The following is a 27820-nucleotide window of genomic DNA, read 5'->3' as shown; positions in this document are numbered from 1 at the left end:
GCCTCTCCAACACTGGAGGCATTCAGCAGGCAGCTGGACAGCCACCTGTCAGGTAGGCTTTAACCGGGATTACTGCATTGAGCAGGGGGTTGGACCTGATGGCTCTATAAGCCCCTTCCAACTCTACTATTCTATGATTCTATACATGTAATCAGTGCTCATCAACTGTACTGTTCAGATCTTCCATCTGCTCCTATTAAGTTGCTTTTATGTAAAATAGAAAAAAATATGACTTCTTTTGCTGTCTTTCCCAACCTTTGGGTCCCCAGATGTTGTTGGATTACAACTTCCATCAGCCCCACACAGCAAGGCCAGTTGTCAGGAATGATGGGAGTTGTAGTCCAGCAACATCTGGGGACCACAAGCCTGGGAAAGGCTGCTACAGAGAATTGTAACTAAAGGCTTTTTTAAAAAAAGCATTTCAATTGTGCAAAGCTCTGTCACCAAATCCAAATTACCAAGTAATCTAAAGGGTTTATAAAATTTTCCTTGTGGCGCATAGGGTGCATCACACCTTACACAGCAAATCTGATTCTGGCATGTTAGACCAGTGTTTCTCATAGTAAATGTGTGAAATGTGAATAACATAAATGCATTTTTAGCACCCAGGTGCATGCAGCAGGGAGCTTTGACTGGGTTGAGGGATCCCCAACACTTATGTGGGTGTTTACAGAGAAACCCATGATAGTTTACACTTTGTGGGAAACTTTGGCATCACCCAAGTACACACAAAGTAGGGAGTTGTCCTCAAATTCCAAAAAAAAGTTCAGCATCTCCTTTGCACTTTAAAACAACAGTCTCTTTATATTCCTGTTAAATGTGTCACTCAGATAGTACCCTGTATAAATGTATAAGTTATAAGTTGTCAATCTTTTGATTAGTCATATTTGCAGTCTTCAGGTGTGCAGTCTTCTCTTGGGATCCAGAAATCCAGAAAGAAAAATCTTACCCTCTTTCCCACTTCACTTCACTTCATTTTTCTTGTAATTCATGACTAATAACATGTTGTGTGCTCACCTTCCTTGATATCTCCTGAACTGTGCCATTCACAACTGTGCAGCCATCACAATTACATTTCTGCACCAGTTTTCCTAACTTAGGCACATAGGCATGCTGACATAGGCACATAATTACAGCTGTCACTTCTAATGACTTTGGTGTCACTTTTTGCCCTGTCCTCCCCATGCACCCAGCTTGTTTTCATTGCATACAGGGGAACTAAATTATTTGCTTTGCTGGAGATTAATTAACTGACACAGAACTGGGTCAGGTTAAGGAATGCCAGTATGTCCTAAGTCATACCAGTTCATAGAGTTATCCCACGCACATACGTGCACTATGATTCTGTGATTAGAGAACCTCATTCTGGCTATAATCTTCACTTGAATTTGTAATTTCCCCCCTCTGTGCCCAGAACTGAAAAGAACTGCAGCGCTACTTTTTGCAATAGTTGAAGGCCGGTGTCCCACCATCAAAGCATATTAGTATTATTTTAGTTATGTGTCTCTGATCTTGACCAGTGTCAGTGTTGATGGTGTGAGCTTGAGAGGGCTCTGGATTAATATGTACTGTTCACAATTGCCAGATAATTTGGAGAAGCAACTAGGCAGCCCAGTAGTTGTTTCAACATATCAGAGAGGAAAAATAAGGGAGTTATAGATAGTATCCTATTTGATGGTACTACTTTTTTTGTCTCAAACAGAAATAAGTTAGAGTTGTATTCAATGTAGCACTACGTCAAATATTCTGACAGTGTAAGGATTTTTTCTTGCACAACAATGTTCTCTCCCTGTGTGTCCCTTAAATATTGTGCTAGCTGAAATATTGTACTAGTTGGAATCTTGTACTAGGAGGGGAAGTCTTGTGCTAGTTGACATTGTTTTAATAGTGCAGGGATTTAGTTGTCTATCGCCTTTAGCTGTTATAGAATAGTTAGTTGTATAAATCTTTATAAAATAAAGATTTCTTCATACCCCCTACTTCATTACAGTGGCATGAGACAGCCACTCACCGCAGTAGCTGCACAGAAAACAAAAACAAATGGGAAGTAACTGCAATACACAGGTAAAACAGAAATAAAATTGTTAACGTACATTTAAAATGGAAATCTGATATATGTGAAGAAGGGAGCTTAGGTGTGAAACATTCTAATTTCAGATATTGCAAGTTTGCCAAATCATAGCCCCATTTTCTCATACACGTTTAAACTTTATGTTTACACCTATAGCATATCTCCTGACCCTCTTCTCTTGATATGTCTTGACACCAGTCAACTCCTTGCTTCCAGTAGCATCTGGAAATTGAATAACTCAGGACCCTGTTATTTCCACTGCTATTTCTTCCTCTCCTCCATTCTCCAATGACCCTTTCCAGCTGGAACTCCCAAATGTATTTTGTGTTTCTTATGTATCTTCCTTAGTTGAAAGTTCAGAATCCCATAATGCTGCCTCAAGTTTCATACTTCATTAAAGATTTGACATATGTTTTGAGATGCTACTCCATCCAGTTAACACAGAGCATTTAAGACTTGTTAGGCCTTTAAAGCATGTAGCACTTACCATAGGGGAATAATATTGTGGAATTATAAAATATTCAGGTTTTTTTCTGCAATGGGATGGCCCAAATTAGTATGGGGAGGAAAGTGTATTTACTGATACTGAAGATCTAGTGTAATATTTTGTTGCATTTGGCATAGTAGAATTCCTATCAATTACTTAAAATGTGAAGCTTGTTGTTTTGTTTCCTGCTGTATTTTCATTTTAATTGGACCGAAGACTAGAAATTTGGCTAAATACTGTTACAGTTTGACCCTCCATTGCCTGCCTGGTGTACTATATCTTGTTTTAGTAGTGTGCAACTTCTTTGGGTTGTGTTCAGTGTAGTGCTAAGCAGATCATTCCATCAGAGCAAGGATTTGCAGTTGAGGGGTGAAATAGAACACAGAGACGTCAGCTTGGGTTGAACAAGGGCCACTTTATTTAAATTATAGTAAACAAAACCCAATTTAAAGTGACCTGCAGAGGGAAACCTAGGTGCGGGAACTGTCTATAAGCAAGTAGCTTGCCATACAGCTCTCGGGCGACCAGCCCCTGCTGGGGCAAGGGCAAGCCCATCTGCTTACCCTTTACCCCAGCCACACCCTGCAGGTGAGTAGGGGGGTCTTCCCACATCATCCCCACCCAGGGCCGTATAACCCCTGGGTAGATGAGGATAAGTTGGCCCCAGAAGCAGCCCATATCCTGCCCTCAAGCCGTAAAGCCCTGAGAGACAGCCCTCTGGAACCGCCAATCACCTCCAAAGGTGCCTAAGGGGGCCACCGAGCTGTCCTTACCTATTTCCCTTCCCGCACCTTCCCGCACCAGTGCTGAATCCATTGTCCTGTGAGGCATGACCTGCAAATACTTCAATTAGCCAAATGAGCCAAATCTGCCTATTGAAAACAACACCCCCTAACCCGATTCCCTCCCAGTCCTATAGTGTGGAGCAGGCAAAAAACCTGCCCACCAACGAGGGTGGGCAGGATAAAAATTCCTACTCGGCCCTGAAGCGACCCCATAGGCACACCATAAAAGAGGGAGGGCGGGGTGGGGGTCGAGCAGCAGAAGAGGAAGGTGGAAGGGGCGGCTGGACTCAAATAGTCCTATAGGCCCCGCCCCTTATGCTGCACGTCGCGCTGATGTCACGGGCGCGATGCGCGACGTTGCCCCATTAACAGATGGGGGCAGCGTCTTCACCCCCACCTGCAATCATGCCCCGCTTGTTAGCTGCACGGCGAGCGGAGCTTCGTTTGCAGTTGAGGGGTGAAATAAAACACAGAGACGTCAGCTTGGGTTGAACAAGGGCCACTTTATTTAAATTATAGTAAACAAAACCCAATTTAAAGTGACCTGCAGAGGGAAACCTAGGTGCGGGAACTGTCTATAAGCAAGTAGCTTGCCATACAGCTCTCGGGCGACCAGCCCCTGCTGGGGCAAGGGCAAGCCCATCTGCTTACCCTTTACCCCAGCCACACCCTGCAGGTGAGTAGGGGGGCCTTCCCACATCATCCCCACCCAGGGCCGTATAACCCCTGGGTAGATGAGGATAAGTTGGCCCCAGAAGCAGCCCATATCCTGCCCTCGAGCCGTAAAGCCCTGAGAGACAGGCCTCTGGAACCGCCAATCACCTCCAAAGGTGCCTAAGGGGGCCACCTAGCTGTCCTTACCTATTTCTCTTCCCGCACCTTCCCGCCACAAAAGGGGGACAAATCTCTATTCCCCCTTTACCCCACTGCCGAGAAACATCTCTCGCAGACACCCCTGCAGGTCGCCCAAAATAAGTCGTTACCTGCATGAGACAGGTGAATGCCATCGGCCCTGTACAGTTCACCCTTCCAGTGCTGAATGCGGGGATGCGGAATGGCCAACCCCCCCTGCCCAAGAAGAGCCCACCGAATTTGCCGGTTGACCTTCTTCCATGCATGATCAATTCCAGCTGGATCCCATATGCCGCGCCATGTCTGACCACATCAGACGCACCAAAGGCCAACGCTGCCTTATCACTTGCATGTCCTTACATGCCTGTACGCTGAGGGCCTTGCCCTGCTTCACGCCGCGGTCATTACCACCGAGGTGGATGACCATTGCCTGCAGAAATATCTGCACCACACCTTGCTGGAACAGAGCGGGTAGGAGCCACTCCCCGTGCATTCCTTGCCGGTCCAGCCACTGCACAACAGCCCCTCTACTGAGGCCCAACTGCGAGCCCATGCTCGAATTCGCTGCCCTCCAGGGTGCCCGGAAGACCATGCTGTGGCCGCATATTAGGATGTGCATCTGCTCCATTCCTGTCCAGCAACCTGTCAAAACAATGAAGATTGTGAGGCCGCTACATTCCCTTGCCCTCTAAAAGTGGGGAATATAGCCCTTGTACGCATCAGAGGACCGAAGTCCCACGCCCTGTACCAGTGCCTGTGGGAAACTAAAACCTGCTGCCGTAAAAGCAGCCCCAATTCGAGATGAATAGGTTCCAACTGTAAGGTGTCGTACCCCAGCCCCTACAATGCTCGTTTGTGAGGCTGCCGCATCCCCCTGCCCTCTAAAAGGGGGGAATATAGCCATTATATGCATCAGAGGCCCAAAGTCCCACGTCCTGTACCAGTGCCGGGAGGAAACCAAAAACCTGCTGCCATAGAAGCAGCTCCCATTTTAATTGAATAGGTTCCAGACTGGAAGGGGTCATACCCCAGCCCCTGCAATGCTTGTTCTGTTAATGCCAAAACTGGTATTGTTGACCCAGACAGGCATATATGGCCTATAGCTAGGGGGTCCAGATTAGCCTGGGTGAATAAATATCCTTCGGCAGAGGTTGGGCGCTGAGGCAAGGTCAACCGTACGTGCCTTCCCTTACATCTCTGGTCCGTTCTAGACCTTCCACGTTGAGCAAGCATAACCCCCCCTCCCTGGAAACATCAAAACTGGAGGGCATGTCGAGAGAGGTCTCACGTAGAGCCAGCCACCACCTCTTTTCTCCTGAAAGCCTCAGAACAGTGTATGAGCCACTGCCTGGAATAGCTTGGGTCTTCACTGAAGAAACAGACCGTTTCCCACTGGTCCGCTACACCCATAAAATGTCTAGCGAGAAGGGTCGATGGGGATAGGGAAAAAACTGCCAGCCTGGCTAAGAAAGCTTACCTCTAAGTGTTCCCACTGCCATGCCCCTTCTCCTGCCATGCCGTCTATCAGGAATATCAGCAGGTGAGTCATTGGAAAGGCCACTCTGGCATATAGCCCTTGCCGGCCCAGAATTCCTGAATACCTGTTTCTGGAAGCTGGCGAGCATGCTGGGGGCAATGTAACCCATTGAATCCAAGGGAATTCCAGCGCGCAGCTCACGGGATTAGCCCCCCTTCACACTGCCCCTGCTGCCCTATTCTGCATTCTGATAGCTGGTGGTCATGCTAGGGCAATAGATAGGCTTATGGCCTTCTCTGACTCCCTGCATAAACTTCTCCCAGAACAACGGGACAGGCAAGGGCCATGAATTCTAGTGTTCCTAATTATAAGAGAGTTATGAGACCAGACCCCAGGCCATGAGCTGTCCAAAAGTCGCCTTCCAACCCCGGAAAAGAGTTAATGAAAGGTAACATTCATAGTTAAAACCCCTTCCCGAATCCAGGCTTGCAACCGCAGGAAAGGGAACCACACGGCCAGGTCGGTGCATAAGGCAGCCATAACCCTGAATTCGTAGTATGGGTGTTCAAGCCCCATCATAGCATAATAACCCCATTAAAAGACCCCTAACATCAAGAGGGCCGAAAGGAAACACTTCATGGTCCCAATCCAGGATCTCATCTGGGACGGTTCAAGCTTGCCCCTGTGCAGATTTCAGCCCTGCGCAAGAGTCAATCTTGTTACAGAAATGTGAACACCGGGGCAGGATCCTTCATGCTATAAGCTGAAACCTCAGGTGCTAACATGCCTCCCACAAGCTGCCATCCTATGAACATCCACTCAGACAGATAGTGCCCCACTGCTTAGGAGCCCACTTGTCTCCTGACTGCCCCCTCACGGAAGGCTCTGAAGCACTCCATGCGAGAATTATAGCATTCCATAGGTAATGTTCTGCCACTTCAAATGCATAAGGCATATGCGCGCACTATGATGATGGAGTGCAGCTCACTGATCCTAGACTAACTAGTGTGGACCCCTCACTGCCTGCCCCTTTGAATAAGACTGGCGTGACCAAGTGTACTTCTGTACATTCTGACCACAGCCGTTATTGCCATGACTAAACGGGGTGAAGATTGTAGGCCATGAGGGCCAGCTGTGAGTTGGAGGCCATGAAGGCCAGCCAGGAGTTGGGGTATGAGACTGGGAAACAAAAGGCAAACACTATAACATAACAAACCTACCCTTAAACCGGGTAGCCTGCTAACCAAGTTCATAGTACCCGGAGTCTAACTGGGGAAGGGACTCCTGTCCCTAAGCAGCCGGTGGCTCCTTCTTACCCTTTTGAAGGCCTCTTGCCTCCTATCTCCCTGTTGCACATATCCGTTGAACATGACCCAGCAGTGTGATGCTGCAGCAAAAAGGGCAAATGCGGTTTTGGGCTGCATAAACAGAGCCATAGTTTCCAGGTCGAGGGAAGTAATAGTCCCACTATATTCTACATTAGTCAGGCCTCATCTGGAATACTGCGCTCAGCTCTGGGCGCCTCACTTTAAGAAAGATATAGACAAGTTAGAGCAGGCTCAGAAGAGGGCAACGAGGATGATAGCTGGTATGGAGAACAAGTCTTATGAGGAAAGGTTGAAGGAACTTGGCATGTTCAGTCTGGTGAAGAGAAGGCTGAGGGGTGACATGATTGCACTTCCCAAGTACCCGAAGGGCTGTCACACAGAGGAGGGTACAGATTTGTTCTCTGCTGCCCCAGAGGGTAGGACTAGGTCTAATGGTTTTAAGTTGCAGGAGCTTGGACAGTAGAAGGAGCTTCATGACAGTAAAGGCAGTTCGGCAATGGAACCGACTGCCTAGGGAGGTGGTGGGATCCCCTTCGCTGGATGTCTTCAAGCAGAGGCTGGACAGCCATCTGCGGGAGATGCTCCAGCTGTGGATTTCCTGCTGTGAGCAGGGGGTTGGACTCGATGGCCTACAAGGCCCCTTCCAACTCTATGATTCTATGGTGCTAGCATCAACCCTTTTTTCCAGGGATTGGCACTGTAAGGCAGCTGCTAAGATCTCACTGCCTCAGGTAAACTCACAGACACTACTTGGGAGCAGCAGCTCCTTGGAGTTACAAGCCCCATTGCGTGGGTGGGTGGTTGTCTGCTATGCCTCCCCCCCACTTTGTGCCATGCACAGCAACACCTCCTTCTCAGAAGTCCGGTGGCACAGGGCAATTGCTGCTCTCGCGCCTCAGAAAGTGAGTAGTGTTGCAAGGAGCAGTTGCCACTGCCTCCAGTGCCACGCCTGCCCTCTTGCTCTAGGCCTGGCTGTGTAACAGCAAGGATGAGGAGCACTGAACTGCCACGGGAGACAATGCAAATGAGGAAGAGGAGGTGGCAACTGCTCTTGCCTCTGCCCCCCCCTCTAGTTGGCATGGCAAAGAGAACTTGGAACAAAGGGGCATCTAGAGAGAAAGGAGGCAGGGGAAAAGAGTATAACCCCAGACAGCACATGCTGAGGACTAGGCCCTATGCTGCTGCCAGAGATCAGCCTCTGCTTGTTCACTTGTTTTCATTTGTACATTTTGTCTCAGGTTCTACAAATGCTAGAAACGTACTATTTTTATTTTTTAAATGAAAGCTGGGAGCATTATTCACCCAGGAAGGAACAAGTGCCCCCTTGGCCTCTCCGTTGGGGACGCCCATGGCTCACGACCTGCTTGCGAGCTTCCCATACTGGGCATTTGGTTGGCCATTTTGAGAACAGAGCCCTGGACTAGGTAGGCCTCTGGCCTGATCCAGCAGGGCTCATGTTATACCCACTCTGTCGCCCTGGATGGCGCCTCTGCCACTCTCTACTTATGGCCGCCCATGGTGGCCCCTCCCCGCTCCTTGCCCCCACCGCCGCTGGGGCTGGGCATTTCCCCCCCGCTTTGGGGGCCTTTCCTTTCCCTTTTGGCCCCCCTTGTCCTTTCTTGGGTGGCATATCTAGCTGATTTGGGTCTCCCTGGCCCAACCCTGTCTAGAGAGGGAGATTGGGGCCCCGCTTACAAAACGACGTGATTTCAAAACGTTGTGAAGGGGCCCGCCTGCTTATTCTATACCCCCTCCCGGCACCCAATTATCCAGGGGGGGAGCCTAATTGGCCTGCACGCGGCAAGGATTGATGGTTGGGGTCGTGCACCACCTACCCCCGCGTTAATTAAAATTAAAATTTAAATTTAAAAATTGCCGGCCAAAGGCCGTCTCGCCTGTGGTCCTCGCCGCTGCTGGCTCCGATCCTGCGTTGCCGCCTCGTAGTGACTGCACTGCCGCTGCCGCCGCAGGGCCTCCCAAGGCCAGGAGCCTCGCCGCGTAGGCCTTGGTGCCAGCCACCAAGCCTCGCTATGCACCACCTCGCCGCCGCTGCCTCCCTGTCTCCCGATGAGACTGGGGGGGGGGCTCGCCGCCGCACAGTCAGCCTGGCCTCAGAAAGCCTCCGGAGGCCCACGTGCGTCGAGCAGCAGAAGAGGAAGATGGAAGGGGCGGCTGGACTCAAATAGTCCTATAGACCCCGCCCCTTATGCTGCACGTCGTGCTGATGTCACGGGCGCGATGCGCGATGTTGCCCCATTAACAGATGGGGGCAGCGTCTTCACCCCCACCTGCAATCATGCCCCATTCGTCAGCTGCGCGGCGAGCGGAGCTTCATTTCTCCTTGCACAACAGAGCAGTCTTCCACTCTCCCCCCTGCACCTCCTAAATCTGTTCTGGGGGTTTCCTAACCCTGCAGAGCAGATTTGGGGAGGGGGAATCCCATTGTGCTGGCACAACTTTTTAGCTGAATACTGTCCTTTTATCTTTACCTAAATATTCAGTAGGACTCCATTTTGTTGAGCTAGTATGGCATAGTGCAGCCTTTTCCTATCTAGTTGGGCTACAACTTCCATCATCCCTGATCATTAGCCATGCTGAACTGGGGTTGATGGGAGTTGTAATACAAAGTATCTGAAGGGCACCATGTTGGAGAAGGGAGTGGCATAATGATTAAGAATGTGAGTTACAAAACAGGAATTTATTTATACTGTATTCATTAATTCGTTCACATTCTTTATATGCTGCCCTATTCTCTCCAGTTGTCTTCAACCCAGGACCCCCCTTTAGCATGCATCTGGGGACCCACTTCTTAATTTTTACCATGTATTTGTATGTTGGTCGTGCTGCTGCCATGGTCCTCCTTTCAGTCAGGCTGTGACAGGAATGGACTACATACCACCTGTTGAAGACCATTGCTCTGGACATTTTACAACATGAAAATAATATAATATATGAAAATATAATAACAACAACAAATAAAAACACAATAAACTCAAAACAGTAAACTCAAAACAGAGAACAAAGAAATCAAACAGCAAAGGCAGATCAATTAAAACAGAGAGCAGAGGGATAAAAACCCACAGAATCATGATATGGTTTAAAAAGCCAAAACAGAAAGGTATTTTGCCTAGTGCCAAGAAGTAAGCAGTCAATAATAATAATAAAAATCCCTAGTTCAAATGTTACCTCTGCCATAAACTCAACAGTTGGCCTCAGTCAGGTCTGTCTCTCTCTCAACCCTATCTACAATGTGAGGACAAAAATATCCCCACCCCTACCTATCTTGCAGAACTGTAGTAAAGATTACAAGCTGTGAAAGAGGGTGTTTCTTTCCCTTCCTTTATTCTGTTAACAGTACTGAGCTTGCAACCAAATGGTTTTTCCACACCCGTACACCTGCCACTATTTAATATCATATACCCCTTTGAACTCTTAATTTACCAATAATCCTGGTAACTATGGGAAATAGACCTGGTACAAAGCCAGTCAGATATAGTTGCAGCAAAGATTTTAATGTCCACTTATTACAAGATTATGTAGTGCATGAGGTTGTATGGTTACTTTAACATAGTACCATATCTTTAAATGGCTATACACTTTGCTAACTCGTTGTCACTTTAAATACCAACAGGTTGTTTTACTGTTACTAAACCAAGACAACTTTGAAGCAGCAGCTAGTTACCCTATTAAAACTCTTCTGCTAAATTGCCCTTGTATTTACTTCACCCAGTTAAGCCTCACCAATGTTATAATCAAAGCCTCCATTTCAACCCCTAGTTATTGACCCACAGGTCTGTTTTTGTTGCCCTGTCCAGGAATCTTCCTCTGACTCTCCTACCGGACACCAGAGCCAAACTGCTTCTCCCTTCTTCTCCCTCAGTGCTATAGACAAGTTCTCCCCTTGTCTCTTCAACTTGAGCCAAGTGATTCAGCTACTCCATAAAGTCTTTGGCCACCAAGCCACTCTGCCTTCCTTTCAGGTCTTCTCCCTCCTTGATCCTCTTCCTATGCTGTCTTCTGGCTGGCTGTCATGAACACCAAGCACCAACCAACATGAACTGCCTCCATCTAAGTAACTCCAACTAGCTGATTAGTGCTGACCAGCACCCTGGCACATATATACTTCTTCTGTCCCTTCTAGTCTAGCCCCAGCCAATCACAGTGTATGTCTAAGAATTCTAACCCTGCAGCCACCAACGAGAATATGCATACCTTCTATCCTTTTTCTGCATACTCCATCCCCTTCTCAGCTGTCAATTAAGGTTTCCCAGTGATACCAAAACTTTCACCTGACTAGACAGAAGACTTCCCCCATGAAACACATTACAATCTATGTTACAAATACCCATTAAAATACACTTTAAACAAACTGGATTTATTCACAGGGTGTGGTCAATGCATCGTTGTGGGAAGGAGCGGTTCCAGCCACACTGAAAGAGGAGGTAATCTGATGGCTCCTGAAGAAGCCCACCCTGGATCCATTGGTTTGTGACAAGTACCACCTGGTCACAAATACCCCCTTTTTAGGGAAGGTGATTGAGCGGGTTGTAGTGCAGCAATTGCAAGTACTCTTGGATGAAACAGATTGTCTTGACCCATTCCAGTCTGGGCTCAGGCCTGGTAATGGGACTGAATCGGCCTTGGTTGCCCTGATGGATAACCTCTATTGGGGAAAGGACAAGGGAAGTGTGACCCTGTTATTCTTACTTGATCTCTCGATGGCTTTTGATACCATTGACCATGCCATCCTTCTGCTTCCGATCCTATCTCCAGGGTTGTTTTCAGAAAATAGCATTGGGTGATTGTCTTTCCACCCCCTTTGTGCAGTGGGGTGCCGCAGGGTACCCATCTTGTCCCCCATGCTGTTTAACATCTATATGAAGCCCTTGGAAGTGGGCATCAGGAGATTTGGGGTGAGGTGTCAGTTGTATGCTGAAAATACCCAGCTCTGTTTCTCTGTAACATCTGAATCAGCAAGCCATGGACCACTGCCTGGACTCAGTAGTGGGTTGGATGAGGGCCGATAAACTGAGTCTGAATCCTAGCAAGATGGAGATGCTATGGGTTGGTGGTTCCCAAGTTCGGATAATTGGTCAGTTGGCTGCTTTGGATGGGGTTGTATTTCCTCTGAAAGAGAAGATTTATAGTCTGGGGGTGCTCCTGGATCCACCTTTGTTGCTAGAGGCCCAGGTGACCTCAGTGGCTAGGAGTGCCTTGGCTGGTAAGACAGCTGTGGCCGTTTCTGGACTGGGATAGCCTGACCACTGTTGTCCATGCACTGGTAACCTCCAGGCTGGATTACTGTAATGAGCTCTATGTGGGGCTGCCCTTGAGATTGGTCCGGAAGCTGCAGCTGGTGCAAAATGCGGCAGTGAGACTGCTCACTGGGACAGGAAATCACCAGCATGTCACCCCGCTGTTGAAAGAATTGCACTGGATACCTATTAGCTACCGGGCTAAGTTCAAGGTTCTAGTTTTGGTGTACAAAGCCCTATACAGCTTAGGACCAGGATACCTGAAAGATCGTCTTACCCCTTATATACCCAGTTGATCTCTATGCTCTGCAGGAGAGTCTCCTGCAGATACCATCTTAACAGGAGATCTGTTCTGCACAGCATAGGAAACGGACCTTTAGTGTAGTGGCACCTACCCTGTGGAATTCCCTCCCCTTAAATATTACACAGGCACCATCTCTGTTATCTTTTCAGCTCCTACTGAAGACCTTCCTCTTCAACAAACCTTTTAAGTAGAGACCTTATCCCAGTCTACATCTGTGTTGGAATTGCTTTTTGAAATGTTTTTAAAGCTTTCTTTAAAAAATACGTTTTTAAATATGTTTTGCTTTAATATGTTTTAAAGGATGTTTTGTTGTAATATATATTAGAATATTTTTAGTGCTTTTGTTTGCCGCCCTGAGATCCTACTGGGAGGAAGGGTGGGATATAAAGCAAATAATATAATATAATATAATGTATGTGAAATGCTTTGAATGCATTTTTATGATCTTCCTCTGGGACAGTTCATTGTCACATGCCAAAACCTGTATGAGGCATATATGAACCTAATTGGATCATTACAGGCTGGGTAAAAAGGTTCAGAATGTAAAGCCCTTTCCCCATAACTACTCATCAAACATCACACCCTGTTGCCAACCATAATGATCCAGTTGTGTATGTCTACCACTTGGTAATGGATTTGGCTTTTGGCACTTCTTAAGCATTTGGAATGGTTTGCCAGAAAATGAATGCAGCACTGGCAATAGAAGCATGCTGCTGGCTTGTTACAGTTTGGAAGCCATCCTCAAATGGTTGTGTGAATAGGCTGTCTATATGAAGGAGAAGATGCAGTTGGCTGTACTGTATGCTCCTGGTGAATGTCTAGTTTTATAGGATGGCTACCTTAGGAAGAAAGGAAAGGAAAGGCTTGTTCACATTTTACACTGAACACAAGTACAAGGTGCATCTACATATGTACAAGTGTTGGCGTGACTTCTTCATTTGTACAGCTCACCAGTTGTATACACCAACTGTAGACTTGTTGAACGCTACATATGAATAACGATTAGTGCAGAGCTCAACTATTTGTGTGCACACGCACACAGATTGTACACTAGTTGAGTGTGACATGTGAACACCCCTAGGGTGGTGGGCTTGGGCCCACTCGTCTTCCAATAGTATGAGATAGCTGGTAATTTCCATTGCCACAACCCACAGTGTCCCTGCACACATTTCTTGCCTCTGTGCTGGCAATTGATGAGCCATCTGGTACAGCTTGGTGAGGTAGGGTAGATCTGGGCCGGAGGTTTGGCTTCAGGATCCTGAATCTAGATGATATTGACAGCCCTGATAAACTTTGCTCTTTTTCTCAGTTCCACACAACTTTAGTAATTTTGACTGTAGCCTGGATATAAAGAGGCTTGTTTTATACTCTACCTCTATTATCTTTCACATTATGAAACATTCATTTTAAAATTGGAAGCCTGTTTACACTATTGGTATGTTTGTTGCCATTAGCTGTTGGACCGATAGTTCGATATAATGTCACTCTTATTCATGCAGAAGGTTGCACTAATTTGTCTGCAAAATTATGGGTTTCAAACCACTTCATTATAGCAGTGTAATCCCAGGATGGTATCAAGGAAGCTTTAATAATAGTTTTGTCATCTTAGAATCAACTTCACAGTGAAATTATGTTAAACGAGCTTAACACTGACAAAGTGGGAGTTAGAGCCAAATTTAATCTTTGACTTTTGGTTTATAAGAATGTCATTTTTGTTCCCTTAGAGTTATCCTACCCACAGGGAAAAGGCCATATGCAATTATTTTAACAGTACAATAAATTAAAATATTTTTTTCTAACATTTGATAACTTGCCAATTAATGCAAAGGGTTCTTGCAGCTTATAAGTAGGGTAAAATACAAAAAACAAGAAACAGATTCAAATAGTAATTATAAAACACTAAAAAAAATTAGTCAACCAGCAGTCAATAAAAAAGGAGCTCAAATTTGAAAGGAAGCCTTCCTAAAGATAAAGGGAGTCTTCCAGATAGATCTCCTTGGGTAAAGTTCAAAGAGTGCCACCACCAAGAATGCTCTAGCTTCGATGACCTTTTGCCACATTTCAGATGGCAAGAAGGGCACTCAAAAAAGCCATAAAGAGGCAGGGCACAACATGGAGGCGGCACTCTTTCAAATATGCCAGCCAAGGCTTTGTAGAACTTAAAGGTAAAAGCCAGCATGTTGGATTGGTGTGAAAACTCACCATTAACCAAAGCTGCACATTTTGAATTATAGTCTCTGTAATGGGCACCAGTTGAGAGCTTAGCTGCTGCAATAATGCAGATGCCTTTTGGATTACATCCAGTAATCCAATATCAAAGTTGTCATGGTAGGAAAATCCTGAACTAAGAAGGACCACAACTGTTGCACCAAGCAAACTTTGAACTAGGCATACTTGCCCATAAATGCCACTTGAGCTTCAAGTAGCTGGTGATAAGAGAGGAGACAGAGCAGTTTCTTCCACTTGCCTTATTCTCTATCTAGGCAGTTGTTCAGATTGCTCTCAGGGGGATAGGGCAAGTGAATAAGTGGTAGTGATAGTGGTGAAGAGGATGTGGACCTGCTCAATGAGTGGGGTCCACTGAGAACGTCTTGCCCAAGAGCCCTCCAAAACCTTGAGCCGGCGCTGGTTCAGTGCAAATCACTGAAAAAGCATGTGAAAGTCTTTCAGCAATTTCTTTCCCATCATTTGCATTTCAGTGTAAGTATCAAAAAAGGCCTCTATCCAAACACTTTGAAACTGATGAACCAATTCCCATTGTGTTCTGCAGAATACAATATGGGATCTTCAGTTGAACACACTTGTAAGAACAAAAAAAGTAAATACAGAATAATGTGACTTGGATCCAAAGATCTTGCTGAGCGAGAAGAATCAATTTGTGTTTGCTTAGAGAAGCAATGGGGCTGATTCTCTCACCCTACATAGTCCCATTCACCTGTTCCCCCCCCCCCAAAAAAACCCACTCTGGAGCCCCCCTCAAATACTATGCAGCCAGTTTTCAAAGGGCATGAGGGAAAACTGGCACCCACCACTTGTGCAATCTTTGGATCCAGTGAACTTCAACATCATTTATGTGGATCTTTTGTCCACAAACCATAGATATTGTGCATCACTCATCCACACACCCAAATTTTCTTTGATTCCCCCCCTCTCAGAAGCTGCCTTCACAGAGCCCTCATGCTGCTGTTCAACATTTTTAAGAACAATACATTTAATAATATTTGAACAGCTACTTAGAAGGGGAAAAGACTGGAGGAAAACATAATATATGAGTGCATTAGGAGAATTTCTCATTTAAAAATCTCTGGTGTTGTCCTTAAATTGCTTTTTAAAGGAGCTAGGGATCCCATAGCAGCAGATTTTGAGACGAAAGCCTTCAGAGAATTTCACACACTTGTACACACCCTGCACATGCATCTTATATTATTGTGGCCTTCTAATTATAGTGTTACTGATCAACACTTCACTCTCACCAATTAGCCCCTCTTTTTACTGGTACTAGTTGTGCATGAAACATTCGGCAAAAACAGTACTCTCTAAAGGTCATTTTGTTGTCCAGAGTGTATTTTATTGTGGTTTTTGTCATGACCAAAATAGTCCAGGACAAAATTATTTTTAAAAAGTTTGATCATGCTTTTTAAGTATGTTGTCAAATGTGTATGTGGGCTTGTCACTGGAGAGTTTCACATAGCATATTTCTTGTGATCAGAAACTGCTATAAAGGTGTGTTTAGGATTAAATGTAAATGTACTGCCTTCAAGTGGATTCCAATTTATGGCGACCCTATGAATGGGGTTTTCATGAGGCTGAGCGGCAGTGACTGGCCCAAGGTCATCCAGTGAGCTTCATGGCTATGTGGGGATTCGAACCCTGGTCTCCCAGGTCGTAGTCCAGCACCTTAACCACTACACCACGACTACACAATCCCTTGGTTTCTGTGTTGTTGCTTCTTCCCATTAGTTCACTTTGATAATCTGATATCATGAATTCTAATACTGAATTAATTAGCTAGCTAGGAAATGAAATAAAAGTACTATTCTTGTGATAAAAGACACCATATTATGGATTTATTTTTCTCTGTGTGATCATTATTCTGCTGAAATATTCTGAAAAGTACAAAAATCCTTATTTTCACAGGAGTCCTATTATTAACCACTTTCGTAATTAATAAGAGCACTAGGGGTGTTCACACAGTGTAATTAAATATTACTTCTATGCAAAAATGGGAATGTTTGAGGAGAATGTTGTGATGAAATTAAATTCAAAACTGGTCAAAATTTTCATTCTTCCTTTGCTTTTTGCTTTTTTCCCTGCTGCTTCCTCTGAAGTCTCCTTCCAAATGGTTTTGGAAACTGGTTCCTGTAAGTTTGCCCAACTGCTTCACTTTGATACAATAGTTTAATTTATATGAATGGCTCTGCCCGTGTCATGCTAGTCCAATCATTTATTGCCATTGTGTCTCTTTTTCCCATTCAGTAGAGTTCTGTCCAGAGGGGCAGCAGAGGTAGGCTATAGTAACCTAGGAACACTGTATGGCATGTGTATGATTAAGTTCTGATTAAGTTGTTCTGTTTGACTTACATCTATCTGTAAATGTTTGTATCTGTGTACATAAAATGACTGAAATGTTGAATTCAAAGGATTTTGTTATGTATATTTTTTACCGCAGGGTTTCAATACACCTGTAATAGGTTTGTTCATATGCAAATTTGTGTTTAGTATAAATAAGAATAAATTGTGCATAATATTAAAATATATTGACCTCTAGAAGCTGCTTTTTTGTGGCTGACTTTGCCATTTTAAGTTTTTTGTCCCTTTGAGTAGCATGTCTGAAAAAAACCCCACTCTGCTATCTTACACACATTTTTGCTGGAATTATATTTGGTATATTTGACAAGCTTTTCTCTTTAAGTTGTGTGAATGACTTCCCATCTGTAAGGAATATAGTTCTTGGTTGACAGTGTTATTGATACTACTGTGTTCAGCTTTGAGTTGCAGGTAATTGGAAAGTGTGCCTAACTTCTTAATTATATGCCAGATGCTGCCCCTATCTTTTCTACTCCAAGTAAATAGCTTTGTTGTACTTTAAATCCACGTTGTATATACTAGTTTGGACTTAACAATGCAGATGGTATTTTTATAGTTTTCCCAAATAAGTCTAGGAACAGACTTAATAAATATGTATTAGGGATGCTGCCTTAGTGAATTTGGCCACCATAACAAGAATTATCCACAGTGAACCTTGAGCTAATGCAACCATAGGGAAGAGATCAGAACTTCCACTTCCATTTTAGATTCACTTATGTTTGGCAAGTCATCCACACCCTAAATTATGTTGTTGACCTCCCCTATAATTAATTGAAACAAATCAGCTTAATAAACTATGAATATGGTTAATAAAAATGGAGGTGAAAGCATCTGAACTTCTCACAGCCACGAGAAGGGGTAGCACACGAGCCCAAGTCTCACTTTAGCTCAGTCCCATCACAATGTCATGGTTTATCATGGCATATAAACCACCTCAGCATCTAAGATGTATCTGTGCTGTTTTACGTGGTTTATTCTCAACACTGAGTATGAAACATGTAATTGGGTTTGCCCGTCATGTGGCAAGGTTGTACACTGTTGCTGGCTATACCTCTAGTGGTTATGGAAACCCACCACATTGTTAATGGCTCCTATGTGACAAGTTCTGCTTGTACATGAGAAGAATCACCAACTGGAAGACCTTGGTACATAAAGTAACATATGCCTTGATCTCTTATTACCAAGACACGTTTAAGTAGCTTAAGCAAACAAGCTTTGAAGATGAATTTGGGTGCATTTATAGTTCATTTCTATTAAATAGTGGATGACAGTGGGTGGGATAGCGCTGCTTATTTGGCTTCCCAACACCAGGGTCGCTGCCAGTTACCAAAAGAGAGAGGGGTGAGGCAGTAGGAATGCCGGCATGGTGCACGCGCAGCAGTAGGAGCGTCAGATTGCTTCCTCTGCTATTGCTGCACCCAGACCAACCTCCTCACCACCTTGCCCTTCTCCTTCTTGGTAACCAGCAGCAATCCTGGGGTTGGAAAGCCCAGCAAGCAGAAACACCTTACCTGGCCTCTCCAACTGCTGCTGTCTCTATTCAATACATTATGGAAAAATCAACGTTTCCCCTGGGTGCCTTTCAGTTTTTCAGATTAGTGTCCCTTTCAAACTGCAAAGATTTTGAGGGGAAAAAACACACCTCTCTCACTGAAAGAAGTGAGCAAGATTATTTATTTATAAGACTTCTTACCAGCCCTTTGCCATAAGGTCCCACAGTGGGTTACAAGAATATAATATATAATTATAAAAATAGATAACAATTACAATTAAAAAAAAACAAATAAAACCATTCCAAATGGAATAGAACAGTATAAGTGTGATGAAGTTACAACCTAAATTAGTTTTGTGGAAGAAAATCATCTGTTAACTGTCATTTAGTTTTATATTTAGTGAAACAGCAATATTTATTCCCCAAATTCTGAATATGCAGAAAAGACATTCACTACTTATTTTACTTCTCAGTTAGTAGAAGAAATTAAGTGTTGCTTTTCCTCCTCTTAGAAAGCCTAGCTGAATCAGAGCAGTTAGACAGTCTTGTCTTTCAGTGTTTCCTATTGCTTATTTCCATTGAAATTGCTGTTCTCAGTACTATGTGCATGGGTCCATATTGATTTGAAATATAGTATGTGTGCAGTTGCTTAAAAACTGACATCACTTTCAGTGAAATTGGCATTGGTATTTCCTTTAAAATAAAGCTATGTTTTGCTTGTAAGTGCTAAATCTATATAAAATAACTATGTCTTTTTTGTACTAATGGATTAAAGCATCTGCAGTACAAATCTGTTTTCACATATGTTTCTGGGACATGTCTATTCTTTTTTCCTTTTTGCATGACAGGCTCGTTACAGGAAGGAACAAACTCTGCTTAGACAGCTGCCCTGTATACCATTGGTGGAAAATCTGCTGAAGGATGGTACAGATGGCTGTGCTTTAGCTGCCCTAATCCATTTTTACTGTCCAGATATAGTCAGACTGGAGGGTGAGGCAGAACTTTTCCGCTTAATGAAACCTCTGCTTATTTTCATTTTCATTTGTTAAATTAATTTGTAGTATGGTTTTGCAATCCACCCTGTAAAACTTTTTGAACTACATAAGTACCCAAAATAATTTTATATGTTTATTTAAACAATCATTGATATCCATTCATTGAATGCATGCAGTGTGTTATAATAGCCCAGTGAGATTAGCCTGGTTTGTAATAGCCCAATTAGATTTTAGAGTTGCTCATCTCATTTAATCCAAAATAGCCATAAACGTATCTGTTCTGTAAACGTTTTGCCACCTTTGGTTTAATGAAAATATTTCACATTAAGCACACATAATAAATTGTGTGACTAGAATAAAACCATACCCATTTATGATATATTGTTGGTAGGATTTTAAAAAAAATAAAAGTATGCCTTAACTATTATAAAATGCATGCTTCACAGAATCTGGGCTTTCTGGTTATGAAATCAACTATTCTGATTACAGATTTCCAACCTGATATAACATAGTTATGTACGGTATTCCATCAGTGATAATATTTGAACTTCGCTATGAGCCAATAAGCTCTTGATTCAAATCTTCATTAGTGTACATGAAGGGTTCTGAACCTTTGGAAAAAGTACTACATCAGATGCTAAATTGTTACTACTAACTAATTATTAGACCAGAATTCAATGACGTATCAGTGAATACTAGTAGTACCTGCCCTTTGTATCTAAAGACTTACTGTACTCCAAATTTCTGTGGGGGCAAACAGTTTTTCTTTTTTCTATTTCCGTTGCTTTAGCCCATGGATGGGGAACCCTTCAGATGTTGGACTGCAGTTCCCATCATCACTGACCATTGGCCATGCTGACTGGAGCTGATGGGAGTTGGGAGTATATCAATATCAGAAGGGCCACAAGTCCTCCATCTCTGCTCCAAGCCATAGTTTGGAGGATTGTAAATGAGCCACAGACTTGCACACTCCATCTTGTGAGCAGTTTCAGGTTGTAGTTTAGTGCTAACCATGTCATCAAAATGGATGCACTATGACTAGTGCTTGTCCTCCAAACCAGATTTGAAAGCATGGCTTGAAATGGCTTTCTGATTCCAGATTTGATGGTCAAGGACCATGTTTTATCATGACATCCAAACACAGCCAATGTGGAGATAATTATGAAGATGTAATATTAAGAAATGATAGGTTTTTGTAGTGTTCAACTGCTCTACTGAGAAATATATATTTCTTTTTTAAAAAAATCACTGGCCTAATAACATCTGTATAATTCAGAACTGGCATTAGCAGCAAACATAATTCTGTGTAGTATGCTTACAAATGAACTGCAATTTCCATTTGGTTATGGGCACCTAAAAAGAAAAAGGGGAAATTTTCTTTCATAATGAGCCTGTTTTATTAAACCAGTGAATTCAGGAGCTTCACTCTTTTGCCCACCCCGCCACCTCAGGTTGCCCAAAAATAAATGTAGAATGGAGTAGGGGAGAGGGCTGTTGGATCAGTTTTCATAAAATGCCTAAATATTCTTTTTCTTCATTTTATAGATATCTGTTTGAAAGAAACCATGTCTCTGGCTGACAGCTTGTATAATCTGCAACTGATACAGGAATTTTGCCAGGAGTACTTGAACCGGTGTTGCCATTTTACACTTGAGGATATGCTCTATGCTGCTGCTTCAATAAAGGTAAAAAAGAACCCTGTGAATGTCTTTGGATAATTATCCACAGGAAGCCATGAGCACATGCAGTCATTTTCCTTGTAGCAGCTTCATGGTCCTGTGCATGCTCAGACTATTTATTATGTAGATGGTCTTAAGAGTGTTCCAAAAGACATTAATCGTCTTTAATAGCATTTACTTTTGTTGGAACTCTTGGACTATTCTGACTATTCAGGTCTACATTTACTTTTAGTCTTGCACTTTAGTAAACTATGGGCTGGTTCGGACAATCATGTGTTGGCTCCTATGTTTGCAGCTCTTTTGCAGCTCTTTATGCTAGCTGAAATCTTCAAACCAGGAAACAAATCTAAACAAACCAGGAAATCTTCAGTTAATTCTTGTCCAAACCAAGAAATGATGGTTAATGAATGACTTCAGAATCACCCTGGATATTAAATCATGGCTTGAAATTGGTTGAATTTCCTGGCTTGTTCCAAAGCTGTTAACTATAGTTTTCTGATTCAGACAAAATGAGAAACTATAGTTAGGCCAAGACTTACTGGTTTACGTGATGGGGCTGTGTGTGCACTCTTAAGGATTTAATATCTCAGCTTATTAGCTGAGTTAAGATCATCTGAATACCCTTGGAATACCGTTTACCCTATTCATAGGGTCGCCATAAGTTGGGATCGACTTTAAGGCAGCCCATTTCCATTTTTACACCTTTCCCCACACATTCCAAGCTGAAACGCACATCCTGATCTTCTTCATATTTATCTGGAAGTAATTCCCATTAGTTTCAATTAGATTTTCTTCTAAGCAGGTGTGGTACAGGTTAAAAAGATGTTCACTGGCAAAAATAGGAAAATAGGCTGATTAACCAGTTGTAATTTATGTTGTGTATTCATGGAAATATATTTTAAAAATGGATTTTTTAAAATCATGATAGTGCTTCTCCCAGATCATACTATTGTGATCTGGTGCACAACTTGGAAATGATTGGTGTATATAAAATCAATATAAGATTGTCTTAGCCACTAAATAGTATTTTGATGTACAGACCTCTGTTGCCCCTAATATTCTGGCTCAGTGGTTTGGCTCTGCACTGACAGTAGGTTTACACCTATGAGCGTTTGGGTTCAGTTTCCACAACCCTCTTGGTCAAAAGGGAACAGAGGACAGTAACTTTTTTAAAAAATTGGGAAGGGACCACAGCTCAGTGCTACATAATTTTCATGTAGAAGACCCCAAATTTAAACCTTCCCTTTCTCTACTCAAAGAACCTTGGGTAAGAGGGCTGAAAGACTTTTTCGAGAGTGTCTGCTGTTTGGTGTAAGCAGTACTGATCTAGATGGACTGACACAATTGGCTACATTCAGATACAACACTAAACCACGCTTTAGTGTTTTAAGAATGAACCTAGCCGCCCCCTGGGTTCATGTGCTCCCCAACCTTTCTGACACAGCCACAAGGAGATGTTAAGAATCTTCTGCTTCCGGTTTAGGTTAACTACAATTGTGATTCATTGTTGCAACATTAATTTAAATTATACTATGCATACAAAAAGCAAGCTGTAGCTGCACAAAATATCACTTCTTACTAATGTTCATATTGGCCTCTTAAATTTAAAATGTTTTTTTCCCAAATCTTGTTTATTACAGAACATTTATGACAAAATTCTGTGGTACTTCTTATTTGCAATAGGTAGCTTACAGACAATTGCATAAAGCAAAACAGGGCTTTTTGTACTCTGGCCTGGGGGTGGGGAGAATGGGCACATTTCTGGGTGAAAGCCAGTCCCAATTCAGTACTGTGAAAAGTTGAATTCTACATCATGTACCACATCGTTAATTGCATAGGTGACCAGAGTAGCTGAAAGGAGTTGAAGATGAACATGCTAGATAAGGCAGGATCACCATCCTTCTCCAGAAACACTAATAGTAGCTATTCCAGCAGACCATTGTTATAATGTTACCCCCCAAAACTTCAAAATGTCAATAAGAAAGCTGTAAGAGAGATTCAAGAATATAACAGATACACTTCCACCTGACAAGGGGTGCATTTGAGAGTATGTGTGTGCTTGGGAAGATGACAGTGGCCTGTGTTTATTTTCTCACTTTTTACAAAAATGATGAAGTTTGTGTTTTGATTGCTTTTAAATGCTTACATTGTTTAAATGCTGCTTTTAAATGCTTAAACTTGGAGGATTCATTTCCTAATAATGGAGTTAATTACTAAATTTAAATTGTTGTGTGTAGACACAGGAACACTGACACCAGGGTGGTTTTTTGTTGTTGTGTCTATATAGTTATTTGCTAGACTTCTTCCTTACAAGTAGAAAGTTGACCTTTAGGAATCCAGTTTGATGTGTTTTCCAGGGAATGTTTTGTAGGTGTCTCAAGTCCTCTTGGCCCAACTGTTCTCTGATACAGTATTTAATGCCCTTGCTGAATTCCCTCTAGTTGTCCTAAATACACTGGGTGATATCCATAGTCATACTCCATTAGATATATTGAAATCAGTGGACTTATCTGCCCATTGATTTCAGTGGATCTACTCAATCCACAGCTCCTTGTATGTAGCAGCAGGCTGTACATAGTTGCATGTAAGGATATCTTCCTCTTTCAACAAGCCTTTTAAGTAGAGACCTTATCCCAGTCTGCGCCTGTTGGTGGAACTGCTTTTTAAGTTTTTTTAAATTGTTTTTTAAAGATGTTTAAAGATGTTTTGAAGATGTTTTGTTTTAAGGTGTTTTGAAGCGCTTTTAGTTTGCTGCCCTGGGCTCCTTCTGGGAGAAAGGGCGGGATATAAATTTAATAATAAATAAATGAATAATAACTACCAAGATGCAGTTGTTGTCAGGTTTTTTAAATAACTTTATTTTACAAGCACTGTGCATAAGCTGTCAAGCTATGGTTCCACTACAAAATTCAATTAGCTAGTTCAAATATAATAAAACCAATATATTAATTAATTGTTTTAAACTTTTGCAATATCATATTGCCTCAAACCAACCATATAAACCACCTTTTAATTCCTTTTCCAATAGTGGAATAATTGTTAATTACATCAAACATTCCCTAATCTCTTTTTCTGATATCTCCATATCTAATTATGTAGATATGACACATTTTATAATATATCAGCATTTTTATCACAATTAATAAATTGAAAAGACTTATTTTCTTATATCAAACATTTTGCCAGTATTAACAAATTAAATGTTCAGTCTAGTGTTTAGTGCCGACAAGCCTGCTTTTGCTGGCTGGGGGTGATGGAAGTTGGAATCCAACATCATTTGGAAGGCCACACATTGCCCACCCTTAGTTAACTTTAGGGAAACAAGTTAGGACTGTTTAAAGTTGGTTGGTTTCCCTAAGTGACAGTTAAGACTAACCACAGTTTGTCTGGATTTGAATATGATGAGTAATCACAGCTGAAAACAGAAACAGATGTTTCTGATCTCTTTGCGGCTATGACAAAGGACAGGAGAAAGGGGAATATGCAATCCCTTACACTTGTGCACATAAAACTAAACATAGTTAGTATGCAAACCAGACTTATGAGAGTATGGCGTATACATAATTCCCTACCTCCCCCCAAATAATTTTTTTTGTTTTCATGGATCCAAAGTGGACAAGGAGTCCATGTGTGTAACATATTTTGATGCATGAGTCACGATAAATAACTCTTTAGAAGAAAGTATGGGTAACACTTAACTACTTTAAGAGTGATTTTTTTTTTTTGTAGCTCCGATAACTTTTTTTAAGTAACCCATTTGGGTATCCGTTTCATTCATAATAGAATTTAACCTATTTTGCTAAGCCTGCAATCATATTCATACTTACCTGGAATTAAGTCTCATTGAGCACAAAAGCACTTTCATCTTAGTACACATTTCTAGGATTGCACTATGGAGCTGTTTATATAGAGAAGTCATTGAATTGAAAGTTTGCCAAGTCAGGATTTCACAGTATATCTAAATCCTCCATAAATAAAAATACATTGAAACCACTTGAAAATATTTTTAGCTCTGTATGTTTTGCCATACTAGCTTGCAACAATTTATTAGATTTGATGTAGAGGGGCATGCTCTTGTGATAGATTTTACTAGCTTATTGCTTGAACATTAACATAAGAACATAAGAAGACCCTGCTGGATAGGTCAGTGGCCCATCTAGTCCAGCATCCTGTTCTCACCAGAGCTTGGAAAAGTTACTTTTTTTAAACTACAACTCCCATCAGCCCCAGCCAGCATAGCCACTGGATTGGGCTGATGGGAGTTGTAGTTCAAAAAAGTAACTTTTCCAAGCTCTGGTTCTCACAATGGCCAGATGCCCATGGGAAGCCCGCAAGCAGGACTTGAGTGCAAGAGCACTCCCCCCCCCCCGCAGTTTCCGGCAATTAATATTGGAGACAGAGCATAGCCATCATGGCTAGCAGCCATTAATAGCCTTATTGTTCATGAATTTATGTAATCCTCTTTTAAAGCCATCCAAGTTGGTGGCCATCACTTCCTCTTGTGGGAGTGAATTCCATAGTTTAACTATGTGCAATATGAAGAAGTACTTTCTTTTTCTGTCCTGAATCTTCCAACATTCAGCTTCATTGGATATCCACAAGTTCTAGTGTTATGAGGGAGAAAAACCTTTTTCTATCCACTTTCTCTGTGCCATGCATAATCTTATACATTTCTATCATGTCACCTCTTACTTTTCTCTAAACTAAAAAACGCTAAATGCTGCAACCTTTCCTCATAAAGGAGTCTCTCCATTGCCATTATCATTTTGATTGAACTTTTCTGAACCTTTCCAACTGTACAGTCTCCTTTTTAAGGGGAAGCAACCAGAATTGTATACAGTATTCCAAATGCAGCCGCACCATAGATTTGTATAACAGCATTATTTTCAATTCCTTTCCTAATGATCCCTAGTATGGAATTTGCCGTTTTTGTAGCTGCCACACACTGGGTCAACATCTTCATCGAACTATCCACTATGACCCCAAGGTCTCATTCTTGGTCAGTCACTGCCAGTTAGTACACATGTCAGCTGGATCACGTCTATCTAGATGTTTGTTGACATTCTCAAAGAACTTAATGAGACAGGACTTACCCATGCAGAGGCCATCCTGGTTCTGCTTCAGCAAGGCTTGTTCTTATATATGCTTGGTTATTTTATCTTTAACAATACTTTCCACCAGTTTTCCTGGGACAGACATTAAGCTAACCAGCCTGTAATTTCTGGAATTCCCCCTGGACCCCTTTTTAAAGATTGGCCACTTTCCAGTCCTCCAGTATGGAGGTGGATCTGAGGGGCAAGTTACATATTTCTGTTAGACGATCAGCAATTTCACATTTGAATTCTTTGAGAACTCTTGGGTAGATGCCATCCAGACCTAGCAATTTGTCAGTTTTTATTGTGTCTATTAAGTCTAAAACTTTCTCCACTATTCGCCTCAGTTCTGCACAGTCCCTTCCTGCAAAAGCTATATCCTCCGCTGTGAAAACAGATGTAAAGAATTTATTTAGCTTCTCTGCGAACTCCTTATCTTGCTTTAGCACACCTTTGACTCCCTTGTCATCCAAGGTTCCATCTGCCTCTCTAGATGGTATCCTGCTTTTAATGTATTTAAAGAATTTTTTGTTGGTGGCCTTTGTTTCTTAGTTATTGTGGTATAAATGTGAATAGATCATGCTAAATGCACTTTGATACATTAATTTGATAGCTTACTACTCTTCTCTCTCTCTAAAGGGGTGTTATGGGTCATTCTTGGAACATTTGTTGGGAGAACTGAATTGCAGTCATGTTTTCTCCAGCTTTTCAGAATAAATACTTATTTAGATTTCAATGCCACATAGAAAGAGTTGCCAAGTTTTCTTCCCAAACACTTAGCTGGTGCTCTGAGTTCTGTTAAGCATGTGTAAAATTCAGCTGCTCTCTTAACAGAATAAACTCAGCCAGAGAGGGCTTTAAAGTTTCCTGGAATACCTCTTGAATGCAATTAAATGTGCTTTTTACTGCATTTTAAGTCTTGAGTCCTATACGCTCTTGGGAATGTCCCATCAAATGCATATGATTGCACTATAAGAGTTCTTAGTAAAAGATTGTGTTGCTGCAAAATTCAAGCAGCAACAATGCAAAATGATAATTTAAAAATCATTCTGGCCTGTAATTAAAGTCAGTAGAACATTAAAACCTATTAAGCATCTTAAATTTGGAGTGTAGGTCTAAAAAATCATTTTAAATAGCAAAAGAAAAAACCACCATTGTTTTCATTGAACTGAATTTGTGAGGAAAATATATACAAGGATGCAACCTGCTTTTATAGCTGAATACATATTTTTAGCTCTGCTCCTTAACCTCTTCATCTAGACGGCTTCGATCCGCTGTTGGTATTCCTGTTTTTGTTTTCTTTTACTACTGTTCTAAGGAAGGTGCCACTGGTTTACATCTGATCCGTAGCACGTGCAGATTGCAGACCATGTGATTTCTGCCTTTAGTAGTTAGGTTTGGTGTAATGAGCATAA

At 42.5% G+C, this 27820-nt stretch overlaps 1 protein-coding gene across 4 annotated transcripts in view; it reads left to right on the top strand.

Moving 5' to 3' along the window:
- CAMSAP2 (calmodulin regulated spectrin associated protein family member 2) overlaps nt 1-27820 on the top strand; it is a 123136-nt gene that overhangs the window by 59980 nt on the left and 35336 nt on the right. For 3 of the 4 annotated variants that reach the window (XM_061633922.1, XM_061633921.1, XM_061633923.1), the window contains 2 exons: nt 19487-19628; nt 21179-21318. In XM_061633922.1, coding sequence (XP_061489906.1) covers nt 19487-19628; nt 21179-21318 — 282 coding nt within the window. Of the gene's footprint in view, nt 1-19486; nt 19629-20501; nt 20612-21178; nt 21319-27820 lie in introns of those variants that run through there. The other variant, XM_061633924.1, reaches the window with a different exon arrangement.

The sequence above is a fragment of the Rhineura floridana genome, chromosome 6 (genome assembly GCF_030035675.1).
Source record: "Rhineura floridana isolate rRhiFlo1 chromosome 6, rRhiFlo1.hap2, whole genome shotgun sequence".
NCBI lineage: Eukaryota > Metazoa > Chordata > Lepidosauria > Squamata > Rhineuridae > Rhineura > Rhineura floridana.
The sequence above is the reverse complement of the archived record's forward strand: the minus strand, read 5'-3'. Positions and strand labels throughout refer to the sequence as shown.